General features: G+C 35.8%; 1 protein-coding gene across 2 annotated transcripts in view; it reads right to left on the bottom strand.

Annotated features, from left to right (window-relative positions):
• ANKRD10 (ankyrin repeat domain 10) overlaps positions 1–19,326 on the bottom strand; it is a 37,686-nt gene that overhangs the window by 2,403 nt on the left and 15,957 nt on the right. For both annotated transcript variants that reach the window (XM_050331411.1, XM_050331410.1), the window contains exons 4-5: positions 5,920–6,155; positions 2,131–2,226 (exon numbers count right to left, since the gene is read on the bottom strand). In XM_050331411.1, the coding sequence (XP_050187368.1) occupies positions 2,131–2,226; positions 5,920–6,155 (332 nt within the window). The remainder of the gene's footprint in view (positions 1–2,130; positions 2,227–5,919; positions 6,156–19,326) is intronic.

Below are 19,326 nucleotides of genomic sequence, written 5' to 3'. Positions count from 1 at the left end.
AAATTCTAAAATTGTGCATGCAAAACCCACTGACAACTGTTTTGAAGCAATTTCTCCTTTGAAGCTAGAAATTAGTACAATAGGTTTTGTTTCCATGAAAAGATTTCATTAGTCTGTCTGAAATGCATGTTTTTGCAGTGGTACTCAAAAGTACTAGCACAAAAAAAGCGTGATATATTCTGCCTTAAAAATAAAATTTATGTCTATATTGGTGAAGATGAGCAAGGCAAGCATGGAAACTACAGACCTACATGGTGACATTTACAGATTTTACATTCTGTGGTTATCCCTGGATACGTGCACATATGTTTATGTCCACAGGAACGCATAAACCCATGTGCAAAGCAGGACTGCATTTACTGCGTGGATCCAAATCAAGCCAGTAAGTCTGTTGGCAACTTCCCGCATTTGTGTAACACTGGGCCCCCATTTAAGTGACACATAATGAGTACCACTGTTTGACAAGGAAGAATCTGAAGTTTTGGTTCTCTATTAGTCTTTTGCGTGGTTATTACTTGAAATATGTATTACAATACTGATACTCCCCAGACAACAATACATAATGCCAAGAAATGTGTTCAGTTTGTAACTCACTGAATTTACTAACTGGAGTTTCCTGTTTAGTCCCTACAAAAGTTAAAATAACCACATCAGCTGAACTCACTAACCACGAATTCTTATTGAAAGTGGAAAAAACCCCACAAACTCATCAAGACATCAAAGATCTAATATTTCAGTGATGAAAACGCACAGAAGGAATTTCATATAGTATTTATTAACTGAAAAGTGCAAAGTTTTAACTGTTTAAAAATCAATGACTATAGGCTGGCTTTGCCAAATCAAATTTAATAAAATTGGCACTTCTGTTAGTTAATACGCAAAAAGTAGGCAATGAATAGTTCTAGTGATAATTATAGAATGTTATTATTTGTTAAAAATGAGCACCTATAGTAATAGAGTACATTTATGAAAGACAATCGTTTTTCCATAAATAAGAACACTTAGTAATTATCACTGGAAAATATCAGTCTACTTTTAAAGTATTGATTATATATATGTATATACATTTATTCCTAATATATTAAAATATCTATTAATTATCATTGCCTTTGGCGAATCTGATCTGTGGTACAAAGCATAAGCAAGTTTATGGCAGAACAAATCAATAAATAAATAAGAAATTAATTTCTGAATGTAACACTGCACTACTGCAGTAACTCCATGTCTCAACCTAAAAAGAGCACGGAAAGAGCTGACCCAAGACAGTTTTAATCCAACTTTACACATATCCTGGGGTTACCAAAAGTATCTTAATTAAGCAGGCCTTAAAAAACCTAGAGCATTAATATTCACTAATACTAGTAACATTTTGACTGTCTCATGAAGATTGGTACAAAACACAAAAACTATTTTCCAAGGTGCACTTGTTCCAAATAGTAGTTTAAGACCTGTGATGTCCAGTCTTTTATTAACATAAGAAAACCCATAGTAGAATCCTGCACTTATGCCATTGTGTCTGAACAAATTCTGAAGATATGATGTCTAGATTATTCTTTATAGTATTTATTGTAATATTTTGAATATAGTTTTGTCATAACGTGTTATTTTTAAAGCTAGAATATGTCTCCCTATCAAGTCTTGTTATTAGCAATTAAATCTATTTAATCAAAACTTAAATTATTTCTGAATTTCCTTTAACCTGAAAGTATAGCAACAAAGGGCAAGGCACAATGTAATACAAGCCTCAGGTTAAAATGTGAAACAGCCATCGTGGATTTCTGTTTATCTGAAATGCTAGAAAACAACTAATAAATCTTCTCTTTCACGATTACAATACATTGCGTGAAACAGCTCATTTTTGATGCCTACTAAACCCCCAATATAATGGGTGTTACAGCAATACAATAGTTTCCAAGACTCTAGACAATAATGTGCAAAAAATGAAGGACTAAGTTTTATACTCAAATTAAAAATAAAATGCATATTGATTCTTGCAACGGCAAGGAGTTTGCATTGCAGAAACAGTGTATATTTCAATTTCTTTTGGTCCAACAGAAGTACTCTCCTGTTGTTTGGTGTCTTCAACCATTTGAATGTTGTTGTAGTTAACAGGAAACTGTCCACTCCCACCTGATACAACAGCAAACTCTCTATCAACGTGCATATTGTCAGCATCGTCCTCAGCGCCTCCATTCATCATTGGTATTAAGCCATCAAAGCTGTAAGCTGACAAAAAAGGAGTCATGTTTAGTCACTCGTGCCCACTTGAAAACTCAGCCAACAAACAGAGTAGTACTTTGATTACTAAAGCAAAAACTTAACGAAGAAATGTAAATTTTACACATCTGAGAGCTTGTGATGTTTGAGATTCAAAATGCAGAGTAAGTAACTGTCAAGTACTTGCTCATTCATTTTAATTCCTCAAAATGGAGAACTATCAGGGTACCTGTGAGACTTTGCACCTACACATCAAACTTACTAGTTTGATGAGCTAAACAATTGAATAGAGAGCAATTTAAGTTACTTATGTTTAGGCTTTACAGCTAATGTCCTCAACAGATAAAAAGTAGTCTCTACCTCACAGTTGTCTACTGTCAGTCTGGACTATTCCCTCTTTCACTCCCAAGGGCCAGGTCCCCGTAATTCACCCATTTGTGTAACAGACTGCTTCATGGATCCCTTCAAGAGCTGAGCACGCAGTTCTGTATTCTGAGACAAGCAAGTGGTGAGGCTGCTGTGGGGAATGCTTTAATTAAGTGTTCACTACTTTCTCTTTGACTTCACTACTACCTCTTTATCTACTGCCCAGAGTGCTGCTCCAGTTCTATCTCAGCAGGCTCTGCACTGCTCTCACACTGACATTAACACATTCTATTTACACTGCACACACTCATGTTATAGAGGGCTGCTTAGGTAGACTGCAAGTCACCTTTCGTTATCTTGGGTACAATCAAAATTTTCATAAACTGCTCAGTTTTAAAGAATCTTAAGGAATAGCTAAAGTGTTCCAGGGCCAAGGAGATCACAGAGGGGTTAAATGATGCCAGGGCCCTTGGATCAATAGGCTTCAAACTCCCCTAAACCAGGGGAGGTATATGAAAGGTATTTTCTCCTAGTTAGCTAGAGGAATGTTTCAGATGCTGTTTCATGCTGGTCAAGTCAAGGGTGCACCTGGCAATGCTCTCCATCCCCACCTCACATCAACACCCAAAGTAGCCATGATACTGATAGTCAGTCCCTGGCTGTGTGCAGCAAGTCAGTACTTTGTGTGACACACAGTGCAAAGTCAACCCATTAAGGGCTGACCAGGGTGGCCAGGATCAGGATGGCCATGAACAGTTGTGGGACCAGATGGCCTGGTGTGTATCGTCGTCATATCATCATCTCTGACTCTGCCGACCTGCCCAGGCAGAACAGTGAAATTCCTCGAACTGATTTTAGAAAAACAGACATAAAATCCAGCTCATGTTTTTAAGTCAAAATGAAAACTACCTAGTGTATATTCTGAAAGTGGTCACCAACTTACTTCAAGTTCAGCTTCAGCCTTCAGAACTCATTTCTGCATTACTTTTGAGAGAGCTATTAATTTGAATCATGGCATATAGTGTATCAGTGTCACTTAATTTTGAGGTTAAAGGTTCAATACTATGCACCTCACAGCAGATCCATGTGTATGCATATAATCAGAATTACAAGTAATCCCCACCCAAAGCCCAGTTTAGCTATTCCGGAGCAAAGTATAGCTTAAGCATTTATCTTCTTCCAACTCTACTGTTTAGAAGTTCTTGTAAGGGACATATGTTGTCACAAAAAGCAGTTTTTTTCAAAGCAGTGGTTATTCTGAATTGGGGCACGACCATCAACACCGGACTCTTCCCTGCAAATACAGGTTGCTTGCACTCTTTGAACATCTGGGGTCTCCTGTGCAAATAGTCTTTAAAGCACAACAGATCAGTGTGGTTTTAGTAAGGGCAAAATGAACACAAAATTGGACTTGTCTCGTAAAAAGGCCAGCTAAGCACAAAGATGTACTGATGACTCCTCATTACTCAGCTCTGTTGTTTACAAAAATGCCTCAGGAACAGTGACTCATTCTCACTGCAACAGACTTTTTACATTGATACGATAGCTATTACTGATGCTGATGTCTTTGAGGGCAGACACGTCAGATTAAAAACTGCAGCTTTTATAGCTGAGATACATCTCTTACTTACTCCAAAAACCTTCAAGCAAATGCGGTAAGGTCTTTGCATTTGTCTGCAAAGGTCTTAAAAAATCATACTGGTAACGATTTCAAAAAATTATCTACTCAATTGCTTTTCCAACATCTTTGTAATTACTTGGGAGGTCCTGTTCACTGCATTGTCTTTTTTTTTTTCTTGCTCTAACTTATGCACTGAACCAACTGTTTAGAGTGAAAGGTGATGCAGATAGTGCTATTTCATAGAAACACAGAGAATACACACAGCTAGCCCAGTGCCACCCCCACAGACTTTGGGGAAATGCTACCTACAGCCCAGCTTGGAGACACATCCTGAAGCTGAAAGGGATGGTTGGTTTGGAACACTCAGGAGTGGCTATTCAAAACGAAAGATAAATTTTACTTCAAGCAGTGCCTCCCTGTAGCAGAACATCAATGCACTGAAGACATCTTTCTGTAACTGTTACGGGCACCTGAATACTGGGCAAGTTTTCTTACTCCATATAGCTACTTAGGGACATTATTCCCAAAGTCTTGCATTTTATTGCACAGGGACTCATCTCCAGCACGGAATTTATCATTTAATCCAGCTACATGAAGCAACATATCCTGTTCACAACTGGCTCTGGAGTACCCAATTAAGGCCTCTGATCCTGCTATAGTTGGAAGTCATGGCCAGATAGCAAGTACTGAACAAATACTACAGTTTCAATATTGATGTAATTTATGTTGGCCATGTCATATTTAGAAACATGGTTTAGGTCTCAATTTCCCTCTTATTATCTGGAATTAAGCACTATTTAAATTCATTCTATTTGGCTCAAGTCACATGTTAGAATAGCATCAATTTTAACTGAAGAAAGAGCCTTCAACAAAAACCTTTGAAGTCCCTTTCCTGATGCTAACCACAGGAAAAAAGAGGTTGGAGTGCAGAAAAGCTTTGTTTTTAGTAAGAATTTAATGGGATAGGCAAAAGAAAGAAAGATATTCTCTATCATGTTACTCAAGGTGTCTATAAGATGTAAAAAACTTCTTCACAGAGCTACCAAAAAATATCTTTGGGTTGTACTATTGTGTCATTGCTGGCAGAGAAAGCAGCAGTATCCTCAATGCACAAGGCTGACCAGGAGTCCTTAAGATTTATTCTAATCTTACACCCTCCACTAAGACAGCAGTTCTCCTTGGAGCACGATCCTGGAAACTTCAGGTATGGTAGCTTACAGACATAATCCCTCGATTTGAGAAACCTTTTTGCATTAAATTTCTTTCATTTCTTTCTTTTCATTTCTTTCATTCATCTTACCTAGCACAGAGTTTCTGAATTGTGAATTAATCCCCAAGTGGAAAATTACCATCAGGACATCCGGGCATCTATGTGAATCAACGCAATGTTATTTGGCTCTCCTGAAGGAGAAGAAACTGAGGAAGGAGTAGAAACTAATTTTAGCTCCTACTCCTCTGCATAATTATTCTTGGCATCATGCAGCTATAGCACTCTCCGGAAATAGAAATTTCTGAACACGCCAAGATGATGACAGGGAGAACCGGGATCTTGCAGCATGGAATTGTATTCATCTGCTTCTTATATTAATATGTAATTTAGACATGTGAGTGAGTTTGCCAATAATACTCAACATCCACTCCAAAAGGCTTTAAAACGTTTATTTTCCTTTCTCAGCAACAGTATCAACCCATCCCTTTTACCTCTGGGGTCTCACCTTCTGTTCTAGCCTTCTTTGCTCCAGCAGACTCCGTATCTTCAAAGGATCTCTTTCGACTTGTCCCACCACTGAACGGATTGGGACCTGCATTCTGATGAACCCCATTTAAGGTGCCATTGCTATAGAAACGATTCAGGTGACTGTTCTGGAGGTTCAAGAGAAACTGGGCACATTCTTGGAAGCCCTGGGTATGTGCAAGGTCTGCTGCTGTCAGGCCACTGGCATTTCTCAAGCTGCACAATACAAAGACACTGAATTACACTCATTCATCACGCTAGCTTGCTGCTGCTGCTGCCCTTACTGACTATCTATCTGCAGGTGATGAGAGAAAACATACACTTAGCAAATTTCCATTAAGAAATTAGTTATTAATCTTAGTTTTATAACTAACTTTTTGCACATATATCTGGCTTCTAAGCAAAATTTGGAAGACAATACACTGTTAAATAAAATCAACAGACTATGTGCCTTAAACCATCTTCCTATTTAAACGTCTCAAAATGCTTTATTCTAAAACAGTCTGAAGTATCTGATCTTTACATAAACTTCAGACTAATTAAGTGTTGAATTTTACCATCTTCTGCATTTTATTCTGCAATCTATTGCTTTAACTTGAGCAAAAGATCAAATACTCAAACAAACTTAACATGACTTGGCAATTGTCCATGGCATTCTGGTTTCTAAGGTAACAACATCATCACTATTCTTCCTAACAACAAAATATATACATTATATAGAAAGAGACAGATAAAGATGCTATACTTAGTTATGCTTTGCTTATACTTTTGTTTCTGGTTTGTTTCTCATTTCAAAGTGTGTGACATCATAAGTACGGGGACTTGCTTTGTTAATTTGAATCAAGACTTTTCTGTGCATGAGAGAATGGCACTGATTTTGAATATTCTAATGCATCAAAAAAGGAGGTTATAAATGAAATCATGGAAGACGTGTAGAGAGGTAGAGGTTTAATTTGAAGAAGTGCTGTATATCACATGCATTTACACAAACATAGAGTAATCCTGTGCTTACAAACTTGGGCTAACTTGATAAGGAAGACAAAGTGGAGACAAGGGACAGAAATGACAAAACTAGATGCAAAACTGAAGATGCCAATTAATCTTTCCTAATATTTTTATGCCTTTCCAGACAGATGTAACTAGTCAGAAAAACTGATTTTTTGTTTATTGGCTTTAATAGTTCAGACAAGTCCATTACTTAAAAATTCAGAAACAGATCAGCCAAGAGAATAAGAACTGAAGAGATTTACAGAATGATTCTGTTGAAACTCATATGAAATACAAAAGAACTCAATCCACCTCATATGAAGACATCAAAAACAGAACTCCTATCTGCTTCCTAGATCATTGTAACTTACTTGCTATAAAAATGAGACTTTAGAAGCTGCCTATTACAGCAAGACTATATCCATAAATGGATAAATCAAAATACTTACAAAATCCCCAAACCTATTAGGTTAGACCAGGGTAATTTAATTCCATACTACACTATTATAAGTCACCACTAACTTGGACTACTAATGAGAATTCAGAGAACAGCAGTCAAGAGTGATTAAGAAAGTAAGACTTTGAAAGACTAAAAAATCTAGTTATGCAAAAGAAATGAAACTTCAAGGATGAGTTATTACTTTTGAATACCCAAAAGATAGCTGCAAAAGAGAATATTCTGTCCATCCAGTGTAGGAGCTTAAGAATGAGATTAACCAAACAAAGGATAACTAAAGAGAGGCATCAGGAGAAAGTTTCAGAGTATAAATGTTGCTGGATCTTGAGAGGGGTCTCTTCCCCTCCTCATTTTAAGAGCAGTCTATGATTTCAGAAATTCTGCAAAATACAGTCAATCGTTTCCCATGCTGAACCAGGTTGCTTATTGCGGTCCCAGCTAACATTTAAAGCTTTTAGTAGTTCTGACTTACTTGTGCAACATACAGATGAATACAATGAAACTACAGCTTCAGAAACAGAAATTTCAACAGATTTGTTTTGGTCAAAAAGAATAGCTCAGTTCTCTGAAATCTGTTTTAAATTTGCAAGTCCCCAAAGAACAATAAAGGACATCTCAGCAAGAGCAAATTGAAGTTACACAAGGATAAAAATGACAAAGAACAGTATGGTATTGAATGACCACCTAATTTCATAAACTTCAAAGAGTCAATAATTCTATTACTTACCAAATGTTATTGAAAAATAACTCTGCTTTGAAAAGCTGACTGTAAGACATACCACAGTTCAGTCACCATTCCTCAAAGGAATGTCAATATGAGATGCCAGAGGCATCTGGAGAAGTACGAAGATCTAAGTGTGTAAGGCTACATGACCAAACTCCAGGAAAGAATAATTAGGTTTCCCAGACACAAAATAAATGAACTTAAAAGATTCTGTCATATTTTAAGATGTAATGACCTTTGATATTTTAAGATCTGTCCCATCTTGAAGAGATGACTTAACAGGTAGGCAAAGATGTACTTGTTCTACAGAAGTATCTTGAAAGCACTGCATAGGTTTTAGGGGATTCAAGCCCACTGGATATAACATTCTTGCTTCTAAGAGTTTAGAAACCTTTCTTTAAAGTGCCAGCCTGAATTTAGCCTATCAATTTCAAGAGAAAATCCTGTGTTCAGAAGCTAGTAGTGGAAAAAAAAAGAAAGAAGTTCAATCAAACAAAAGGGGATAACACAGTCTAGATGACTCTAGAACCCTTTAGGTCAAATGCTAAGAAAGAGAACACAGTTGTCAAATTCCCTTTGCTCCCTCACAGTGGGAACACTAACTTGAGTATCTTCTCTATGTATCCACTTGTCAATGTTTATTATTTTAATCAAAGGTTGATTATTCTGGGACTTACTTTCAAATTTCAGCTAAACCGGCTTGCATTCCAATTATAATGGGAAGGAGAAGATGAGAAGCTGACAAATTCTGAAGAAACTTTCTGTCACTTTCTCAAAACCAGGCTAGAAAGATAAAAAAAACCCCCTATTTCCTTAGCTGACTTTTCTAGGAGGAGAAAAATCTGCCAGTGGGAACACAAAAGGCAGCAAGGGTTAGCCATGCTACGTTATACATGTTATATATATCATAACAAAATGCAAGTAATCCAAGGAAAAAACCTAACTCAACTAGGAACAAAGTAGGAAAGAAAACACTCCTAAGAGATATCACAGAATTTTACTAGATGGGAAAAGATTTATGTATTTCTAAAATAATTTAGAAATACTGCCATCGCTGTAAGGATTCTGAGTGTGATACAGAAAAATAGAATGTAATACAATCCTCCCAGAAACCCTGGGGTACTTGAATGAACTAAAAAGTTAGGACATCTATTAGACTATTCTTTAAAAGTGCCAACCTGGACTTGGAGCAGAACCACCCAGTTCCAGCAGGAGTTACAAAGAAGCGAGAACATATCTGTTACTAAATGTGCAGTGCATGGTCTGTCTCAAATGTTGCCAATGGCTGAAAATGAAGTGGCTACCTGAACTTAGCCCAAGAGCTAAGAACGTAAATGTCATTACTGCACACAGACTAGATTATAGGGACGAAAATAGAAACGGCTAAGAGGAGTTCAAACTCTTATGTGCAATTCCTATGTCAGCCCTCGGTTATGAACCGCAATTATACGTAAACTGACTGCAAAGTGAAAAGGAAGAATAATAACTGAAGATTTATTTGGCTACTAAAGTAGACACTATGTGACACAGTCTGTGTGGTTAAAAAATAAATAAATTAAAAAACCAACAAGCAGAAAACTCAAAGAGATAATCACTATATTCAAGTAAATTTTCAACTACTTCAGTTATTAGGTGTCCCTTGCTTGAAAGGTACTTCATTTCTCATAGATGCTGACATAAAGAAAAAGAATAGGTAAAAGATATCGTAACTGAAAGCAACTTCAAGAACTGGGCTGTGAAAGAAAACAGTAGGAAAAAAAATGTAAACCACTGGACAACATGGACAGAACTACCTCAAATGTCATGTCTCTTGAAAAAAAATTCTTTTCCATCCAACCATCTTCCATTTTTTTGTAAGTTAAGAATCCCTTCAGTACTAGCTTTCATCCTTCACCCTAAAAACCTTGAAATAATGGAAACTCCAAAGAAGCTTGGAACACGTTTGATATAAACCTTCAGGTAAGCTGTCCTTTTGTTACTGCTAATCATACAGCAAATACGACAGCTCTAATTCTGTAACCGCGTTATTCAGAATTCAAAAACGAGTGCAGAAACTTCTTGGGTTTTGGTTTTCTTCTTTTTAGTTTGTTGTTGTTGACTTTTTTTAACATTTTTCCCCTGACAAATATGCCAAACTTGAAGACAAACTTCTGTTGCTTCTGGAGGTTTTTCTCTAAGCTAGGCTATCTAGCTGAAACAAGACAAATAGCAAGCTACATACACTGCATTTTTCAAAGATGATCTTATGAAGGAAGAAGCTACCAACAGGAAGGTACAGAAGGATGGAACAAAGTCATAAATAATAAAATAAGAATAAGCCTTGTAAAGTTACATGTGTTTTGTTATTAGTCAACCTTTATTAAACAGTATTCATTGACTTAGCGCAGTATATTCATTGACTAGGCTGGCCTAATTACTGTCAAATAGGACAGCTGTGCTCCAAAAACTTAATTCCCTTTCTCTTCAGTAAAAAAGAAAAAGGTCAAAGACTGAAGACAACTCTGAAGGTAAGTCCAGTTCCAGAAAGAGGTGGAAAAACTAAAGAAAGAAGACTAAAGCTCTGAAAATATCATTCCCTTTTTGGAACCTACTCCAGACAGGAACACACATGAAGGCTTGAACTGACAAACAGGAGAAAAATTCCTTACTTAACGCTGTCCAGGGCTAAACGCAGTTTTGGTAAGTGGTCAGAAAGCCAATTCACTCCATGTTTAGAAAACACATACCTTGCGTCCTTTCCAAGGCAATTCAAGCATTTGAAAAATGACTGAGTCCTGTTAAGGTTATTTCACATGGTAACACTTTTTTGCTTTACAGTTTATTCACTGTTTCCATGTAATTCTTATTAATAGAAACAAATTAGGATCATGAGGTATGATATTATTTACCCTCAGCCTTCTTGTAGGCTAAAATCCAGGAGCTGGAAATAAAGACGTTGTTTTCTTCAGAGTACAGAGGTATAAGATGCTAACTCCAAAGCAAAAGAAGAAAGACAAATGTAACTGGAAGGATACACTTTCATATCATAAAGTTATTCTAAATAGAAAAAAATCCATGAGAAAAGTTGACGGAAATCTGAATATTGTAGGTGATCTTGAAGTTCCTTGACAGAAGACACTTGCATAGTTGTGTAATGACAGGTATTTTATAAACAAATTCCACACATGCAGTGATACACTGAATTAAAGCTCTGACTTTTGCATATACATTTATTCGCACACCTAACAGTGCTTAAAACAACACTCTTACAACAAGTTTTTCTTCTTCCATCAAGTGATGTCCACAGGCAGTCTTCAAAAACTGACTAATCTTGTTATGAAGAAGATTTTTTTTTTAATACCCATTTTTCTTCCTTAGGTTGACATCATCTGAACTCCCATTCTAAAGGCTGAGTTCATCTGAGAGTCCTGATAATCAAATTAAAGCAGCTATAAAGGGGACGCTGATGAAGCATATGTTTAGGTGTTTCCTTCTTCTGAAATGCTTTTTCAAAAACGTTGGTGGGAGTGCAATTCAATTGTTGTCCAAAACCAAAAGATACAAATGTATTACCTGACCAAACAGGACTGGTGTACAGAAACATGAACTTAACTTTCAGTTTAGATTTATTTAGGAGGATGCTTCTATTATTTCAATCTAACAACAATTTGTAGTTTTCAGAAGTTCACTAAAGGAAGGAAAAAAATCTGATGCAAGCTCTCAAAACATAATCAAGACACTTCCACTACGGTTAAGTCAGGAAACGTTAAGAAAAAACAACAACAACAAAAAAACCCACCAGCAACTAAAAACTTAGATTTATTTAAATCTCTATATGCAAGAAAGATTTACTTCAGGATAACTTACAAATTTACTCTTCAAAAGATCTACACAAAGAAAACAAAGACTTGTGCTTCTTGCATTGGACTCTAAATTATGTTGAATTTACTTTTAAAAAAATTGCTTCTAAGTTGCTTCAGTTGTTCCTTTTTCATACTCATTGGTGGAAAAAAAGCTGTGTTTTTAACATAGAAATACATTTGAAATACATTATCTTCCACTTATAATGTCACATACCTTGAAAAACAAAACAAACATTTGCTGCAAAAAGTCAACAATAAATCTTTTTGAAAAAACAGTCATATATGTAAAAAAAACCCTCCTAAATGTTTAATTTGAAATAGTGATTACAGTGCCTACAGCTTACTGTGTTTTTGTTAATGCCATGCGACAATCTAAGAAAATAAACCACAGTTTTCGTATATCAATGTAATATCTGTTAAAAATTACTGATCTCAACTTATCTATTGTTAGTTTACAAATAAAAATGTAGATAATTGTAAATTAGGGTAAGCAAAGCATGCAAATCTATAGATTCTATATCTGAATTCCTAGATTAGCATTAAAACCAATCACCGCAACAAATACCTCAACAGTATGCCTTGTGTGCAGAAAGGAAGCGATACTGAACATTCAATGCCACAACTGTAAGGTTTTCGGAGAAGCACCTGTGGCAGTTTCAGCAGTTTCTATATGGAATGCTCCCCCTTTCTAGGATTACTTGAAAAAATCAAGTCAATTCGAATTACGTAGCTGTAAAACATTGACATGTGTAGTTTTTACAGTTTCAGAATCTTCTGTTTGATTTAAACGGGCAATGGTGCATAAACAGGAAACTTATATCATAAGGGATCACATATTTGCAGGCAACATTAAGATTAAAAGTACATTAACATACATAAAGTGCTGTAGCACATTATTCAATATGTAAGCCATTATCATGTGACCACCTTAACAACAAGATACTAAGCCTTTTATGCCTTTTAAAGCATTATTACTTTCATCCTGAAACCAATTTGTCAGTTCTTCACTGAAATTTATATAGAATGGATTAAAATTACCGGTCAACTCATGGCTTCAATTACTTTAAATTTAGTAGGCTGTATCTCAAAAGAATTAGTAGCTATTCCTATACAAAAATTAGCAGATACAAGGATTAAAACAAAACAAAAGAAGAAAGAGAAAAAAAAAAAAGATCAGAATACTAAAACGCCCACAATGAGAAAAAAACGTTTCCTATATAAACAGCAGTATACTAGTCTAAAATTTCTAAAGCAAAATGATTTTAAAATACTAAACTTTCAGTGTTTTAACCCTTTGGTGTCCAAATACATAAGTTATAAAATAGTTTCAAACTTTTTTTTTTCTTCCCAGATACCAAGAGAATAATACTCTTAACTAAACAGACCTGTGTCACTGCTGGGGACAGCTATAGAACTTCATGCTAGAATTACACACTGGGCATCTACAAAAGCACAAGTTGGTGCCAAGTTTTTATTTCACAACAAAGCATTTGGCAGTTGAAATTGTTTTAGATTTTTAAAAACAGCGGTAGAGTTTCTGTGAACATCCTTCAAAATTTTAACAACGTGAATATACTGGACAGAAGCACTCTTCTCTGTGAAGCCACTTTTTCTGAACAAATGTTGGCAGAACAAAAAATTCATTAACCATGGTAGGCAACGTTAGAATTACTACAAGCATCACCATCAGGTGGTGATTTATGCTCTATCTGTATTCCCGTTTGTATGCTTTAATAAAGACTTCAATCTACAGTAATTTTTATAAAACATATTCACATTTCCAAGTAGACTTCTGCCTGAATGATATAGGCCTATCTGACTTGGCCTGGTACCATCAAGCAAAAATATTTTTAAATCCATATTTATATTTAAATCCATATGCAATTATGTACTAAGTGATTCCTAAATACAACTGACAAAGAGAAAGTATGAAAGACTATGGTAGTTCTTAAAACAACAATCTGATTGCAGTACAACATAGAAGACCTTTCCTTTTAAAATGAAAATATTTCCTAGATGACTGGCAAAAATGAATTCCAAATAAGCATCTTTAGAGTACTGCAGCCACTTTAAAGAGAATGTAAGAGTTATCCAGCCAACTTCATGACAATGAGAATTATCATTGCTGCTGCTTTCACTTTTCTAGAAACAGAGCAGGAGTTGCAGATAAAGTTGCTTACAATGAATAAAGTGTTATGGAAAAGTATGAAGGAAAGGTTCATTGCAAACTCTGACTTGAAAAGATAAACAATGTTGCAACACAGATTTTGCCAAGATGCCCCTAGCAGCAAATAAAATGATGTTATTTCTCCTCAACATAGCAACCAAAAACCAATGATAGCTTAGAACAAGAAAAATGAAGAATGCAAGCTTCTCTCAAATGTGCTAAACTTGGAATAAAGTTCAAGTTATTCAGTACAAAAAGCATAAAGCATGGACAGTGAAAGTTTGTGAATAAAACTAAAGAAGAGGTAAATTAATTTTAAGGTGTTTTTGTGCCAAAAAGGGAAAAAAACCCAAGAATGAAAGGATGTTATTAGATGGATTAATTATTTTCCCATAATAGGGGGAGACTATTGCACTACATGATTTTTTTTTTTGTGACAAAAATAACTTGATCCTCTCATTCAAGCAGACAAAAGACCTTTCGGATTAAGAAACTGCTGAAGTACAAAAAACCACTTTAAACAAGCTTCACAAGAACATTTTTCAAACTTAGATTTTCCTCTATTTAAAAGAAAATTTATCTATCATCAAGAAAAGAGAATGAAGCTGAAACTGCAGAGTAACATTTTCCCTAAGTTACAGCTGCTAAAGCTCTTCCAGGGTTTGTTACGCCTCCATGCAATGAGATACATCTTGTAACCAGTAGCACATTAAAAAACTTTTCTGATCAACTTGAACATGTTCTGGGCCATGCCACAACTAACTGCTGTTTTTTTGTCCAAGTACAGGGGTACTAATTGATCTATGAACAACTTTACTAAAAAGACAAACTAGATCAGCAAACAAAACCCAAATCAACACAGGAGGTTAAAGCCAACACATTGCAATCAACAATTCTCTCATCACATACCTGGTCAAAAACAATGGGCAGATCAAGCACAGCACCTGTACAGATCACCACTCCCGACATCCAGACTAACCATCAGAACTAATCAGACTATTTTATTTGGGAATATACTGCACCTTTGTTTCTTTCACTATATTTAACTCTGGTCAAGTTCCATTTCATAACACTTTGGATTCTCCACCTGACTTAACTGCACTCAGGTTTCTGTTGCCAGAATAGCAACAGAATAGCTTCTCTTACAGGAAAAAAAAAAATCTTGAAGGGAAACTGAACAGTGAACATTAGCAGAGTATCTTAAGTGAAGGCAGACCACTGCCAACAAAAAACCCCAAACATTCCTGTCAGAAATCTGAGACATCCTTATAAAAAAGTCTTGGTAACACTTCAGTGTTCTTTATCCAGCTCCTCTGGACTGAAGAAAAGCCAAGAAACCAGTGCTAGGAGGCTTTTCACTGAAGAATAAGCTACTCCATCAAGCTCACACATACCTTGTGACCTTCCTCTGCATGTTCCAGAGAGGCCATAAAGTAATGATGGATCTTACTTTATTCCTAAGAAGCACAACCTCTCATATTCTGCACTATTTCGGAGCCGATGTCAGTAACCACTGTTGTTATTCCACACCCATGAAGAATAATCCGTATTCAAACTGAACGTGAATTCAGTGGTAAGAGTTTGCCTCAGCTTCCTGCGATTATTTGAAAAAGCTGAAAAACTGAAAACTACCCTTTTCGACACTGGTTTACTCTAAGACTGAGTCTCTCTCATTTTATCAGTTACCCATTAACGTACATTCTGCTTCAGTATTTCCAAATCTTTTCTTGAGACTAACCCCAAATTACTACCTTACCTCATGGTCACAAGCTCCTGCAGGACACCTTAAGTTCTTCTACAATCGCAGCAATCAAACAAGAAACCAAACACATAAGAAACTATCAAGCTTTCCTTGCAATTTTTTTTGCAGAATTAGTATTTCACCATTGGAATGTACATGCCACTTTGAATTTGCCTTTCTGCAAAAATTTTTATAAAATAAGAAAGGCAGAACAAATTCTAACACATGTATACCCCTGTACTGCAGAATGGTCACTACAAGAATACCACAGGGATGGCCCTTAAAATGCTTGTTATGCACAATTAAAGAAGAACTGCCACGTTTCCTCAACTATACAGCACTGACTAATAATGCAACAATAGTAATTAATCCAGCAATTTAACTGCTATCTGGACAGCAGGCAATCAGGTTTACAAAAAGAATTGTGTATGAAGTGGTCCAAGTTTGAAAAGTACAAAACCAATTATATAAGCATTAATACACTAATTAAGAGACAAGAACCCCTCTGCTGAAAAAGCACCTATATCCTATTCTCAGAGAAATGACCAGTAAGAACCTGAAGCTCTATTCTTGAGATGAGAATAAGAGAGCAGGATGTTGGCTCTTTTACACTGAACCCATGCAGCAGTGCAGCTTCTGAAGCAAAAAGATGACACAGTCATGGTACTTCACAAATACGCTGGCACTAGAAAGAGACTGCATTTCAATATTAGAAGTTTGGTAGATAAGTTAGCCAGCCAAGAAAAACAAGCCCTCATCAAAAACCTGCAAGTAGCTGCCAAGATTTTGTGAAATCAAGTAGAAATCTGGAAACTAATGCAGGAGATCTCTGAACCATGTGGCCCTTCAAGAGAACAGGCCATGTAAGCTTCCCCTCCAGATTGAAAAGGAACTGAGGTTTTACCTCACAAAGGAATGGTCGATTTCTGTGTTGTCATCATGACATCTACACATCACTACTCATCTATCTCTTCACTAGAGATGACCGGTTTTCAGAAAGTTAAGAAATCTCTAAGGTACAAATGAGGAGAACAAAAGCTGAGATACCAGAAGAGTGGTCACAATTAAACGGTGAAACAGACTTCAAACGGAAACAAGAATTTCACAAAGGGCTAATCCACCATAAAACTCACAATAGACAGATTTCTGTTATGAAGGATAGAGAGATTTTGTGAAGAAGAAAAAAGAAATTGATGATGCCTTTTTAAACAACACCATGCAGTTTGTGACACAAGAATTTGCAATGAAGAAATAAAATTAAGCCACTGTCAAAGAACGAGAATAAAGGTTTTGCTGAAAAACTTAATACCAGTGACAGGATGCTTCGGGCATTATAGGAAGAGTGAATTTACACACTCAAATGAATGCCAGACAGTTTTAATGCTTTTAGGTTGAAGTGTCTGCCTAAACCAGATTAACACCACAATATGAATCTGTCATCTGCTAGAAACAGATGTACTGGTATATTTATCCCAGCATGTCTCCTCAAACCTGGAGACCAGAATATAAGAAACTATAAAAGAACCTATTTCTTTGGGGCCTTGTAACATCCCATCTGGGTACACAAACCAATTTTTCTCTGAAACCTTAATATTTCTGGCAGACAAATAAGCAGCTTTCCTATGATACTATTCAAGCATGTTGATCAACAAACTCTGAAGCAGGTAAATACTTGTGTGCAATTGGATGGCTGCATACCAACACACATCCTGTTCCACAAGTTACGCCTCTCTATCCCAGGATAATACAGTGTTTGAAACTTCCCTCATAGCTCTAAAACAAGACACTAAGGAATACACAACTGCTTAACTGACAATTGTAGAAGAATTTTTATTCAGAAATAAGTGGACAAAATGCTCAAGTGTACTGAATGCAAATGGACATGAAATGAAGGAAGTTCAAGTCAGGATAATTAACACCTGCATCTGCTTATTCTTTTTTTGATTCAACACTGTCCTGCATTTACAGCTGCATTTTATATTTTTATATATGCTGTGATGCAATCTATATAACTACATTAATACACAGCATTTAAAAAATAGTATAACAGAGCAAAACAAAACATGGCACCAAGAAGGCTTTTCCTCCATAAAAAGCTGTGGACGCTTGTCTGTCACCATGATAATAAATAATACACAATTAACCACACATAAATATGCTTTTTAGTGAAAATCCAGCAGTTATGGATACTTTAAAAGGTACTATCCACATTAAAAAGTCAGTTACACAGCAAACCTTTTCACTCATATGAGGACATTGTGACCACCTGCTTCCCCCTCTTCAAGGGTCCATGAATACCATAGTTAGTGGAGCAACCATTTTTATGGCTGTAGGACATACTGTGCACAGAATATGCTTCAGCTAAAATGAAAAGGTAAATACCACAAAAAAAATCAAAATATTTTCACTAGGGTACAATTATTATTTTTTAATATTATTAAAAATTTACACAGGAATAGAGACCCAAATTCTCTCTCATCAATTAGGAAAACAATGCAACAGCGTAATGAAATTTAGAGGCTGCAACATACTGTCTTTCTCTGTAAAAGCAATACACTAACAAGCCTGACAAAGCAAACCAGAACAATTCCAGTAAGGCCATTTCATTAAAACTAAATTTCTTACTTTTATCCTTAACTGGACTATTGTCAATACTCTTTGGCTTCCAATATAACCAAAGGAGTGAATGAAATAGAAATTGGTAACAAGATTACCCTAGTTCAAGTTACTTCATTTTAGCAGCAGTATTTCAATAATCACTCATTAATGAAAATACATTTCTTGCAATGTTACACAACTTATTACTAGTGTTTGTGTAATAGCATCCTGTTCTACTGGCTAAAAAACTAGGAAGGGTAAATTCTGGATGTATAAATATCATGTAAAAATAGCATATCTGACTATTTGCAGACACAAGGGACATTTCTCTGCATCTTCACAAAACTGGATTTCAATAAGACAACTATATGAAGAAAAAAATGGATTAAAAGATGTAATCCCAGTAAAAATAAAAAGGTCTTATTCATTCATCACTACAGATCAGCAATAGTGCTTAGTTCTGTATTGAATAAAAGTCTTGACTTAGCCTTATATAGTTAATTATCATTTCAGTCAAAATATACACATTAGAACTCAATTTTAGGGTTCAAATTCCTCTCCTTTTCTTCCAACTGAAGCCATAAAACAAAGGAGTCAAAACTTTCAGAGCATCTACATATTTAAGTTTTTACAAAAATCAGAAAATCAACATAACCATTAATATGGGGTCAGTTTTCAAATCCAGATGACCCAAAATAAATCAATGTCAAAAGCATATACATTGATTTGGCGTAATTTAACATACTGAACCTGGAAACTGGATTCTATGGAAAAAGAATCCTCATCCCTATCAGTCAATAGCTACTTCTCTCAGGTGACAAGGCCAAGTCCTTATCCTCTAAATGACTAAACATGGGTTGCTCCACAAGCC

This window comes from Myiozetetes cayanensis, unplaced genomic scaffold (assembly GCF_022539395.1).
Source record: "Myiozetetes cayanensis isolate MyiCay16 unplaced genomic scaffold, myiCay2020 scf5-8, whole genome shotgun sequence".
NCBI lineage: Eukaryota > Metazoa > Chordata > Aves > Passeriformes > Tyrannidae > Myiozetetes > Myiozetetes cayanensis.
The sequence above is the reverse complement of the archived record's forward strand: the minus strand, read 5'-3'. Positions and strand labels throughout refer to the sequence as shown.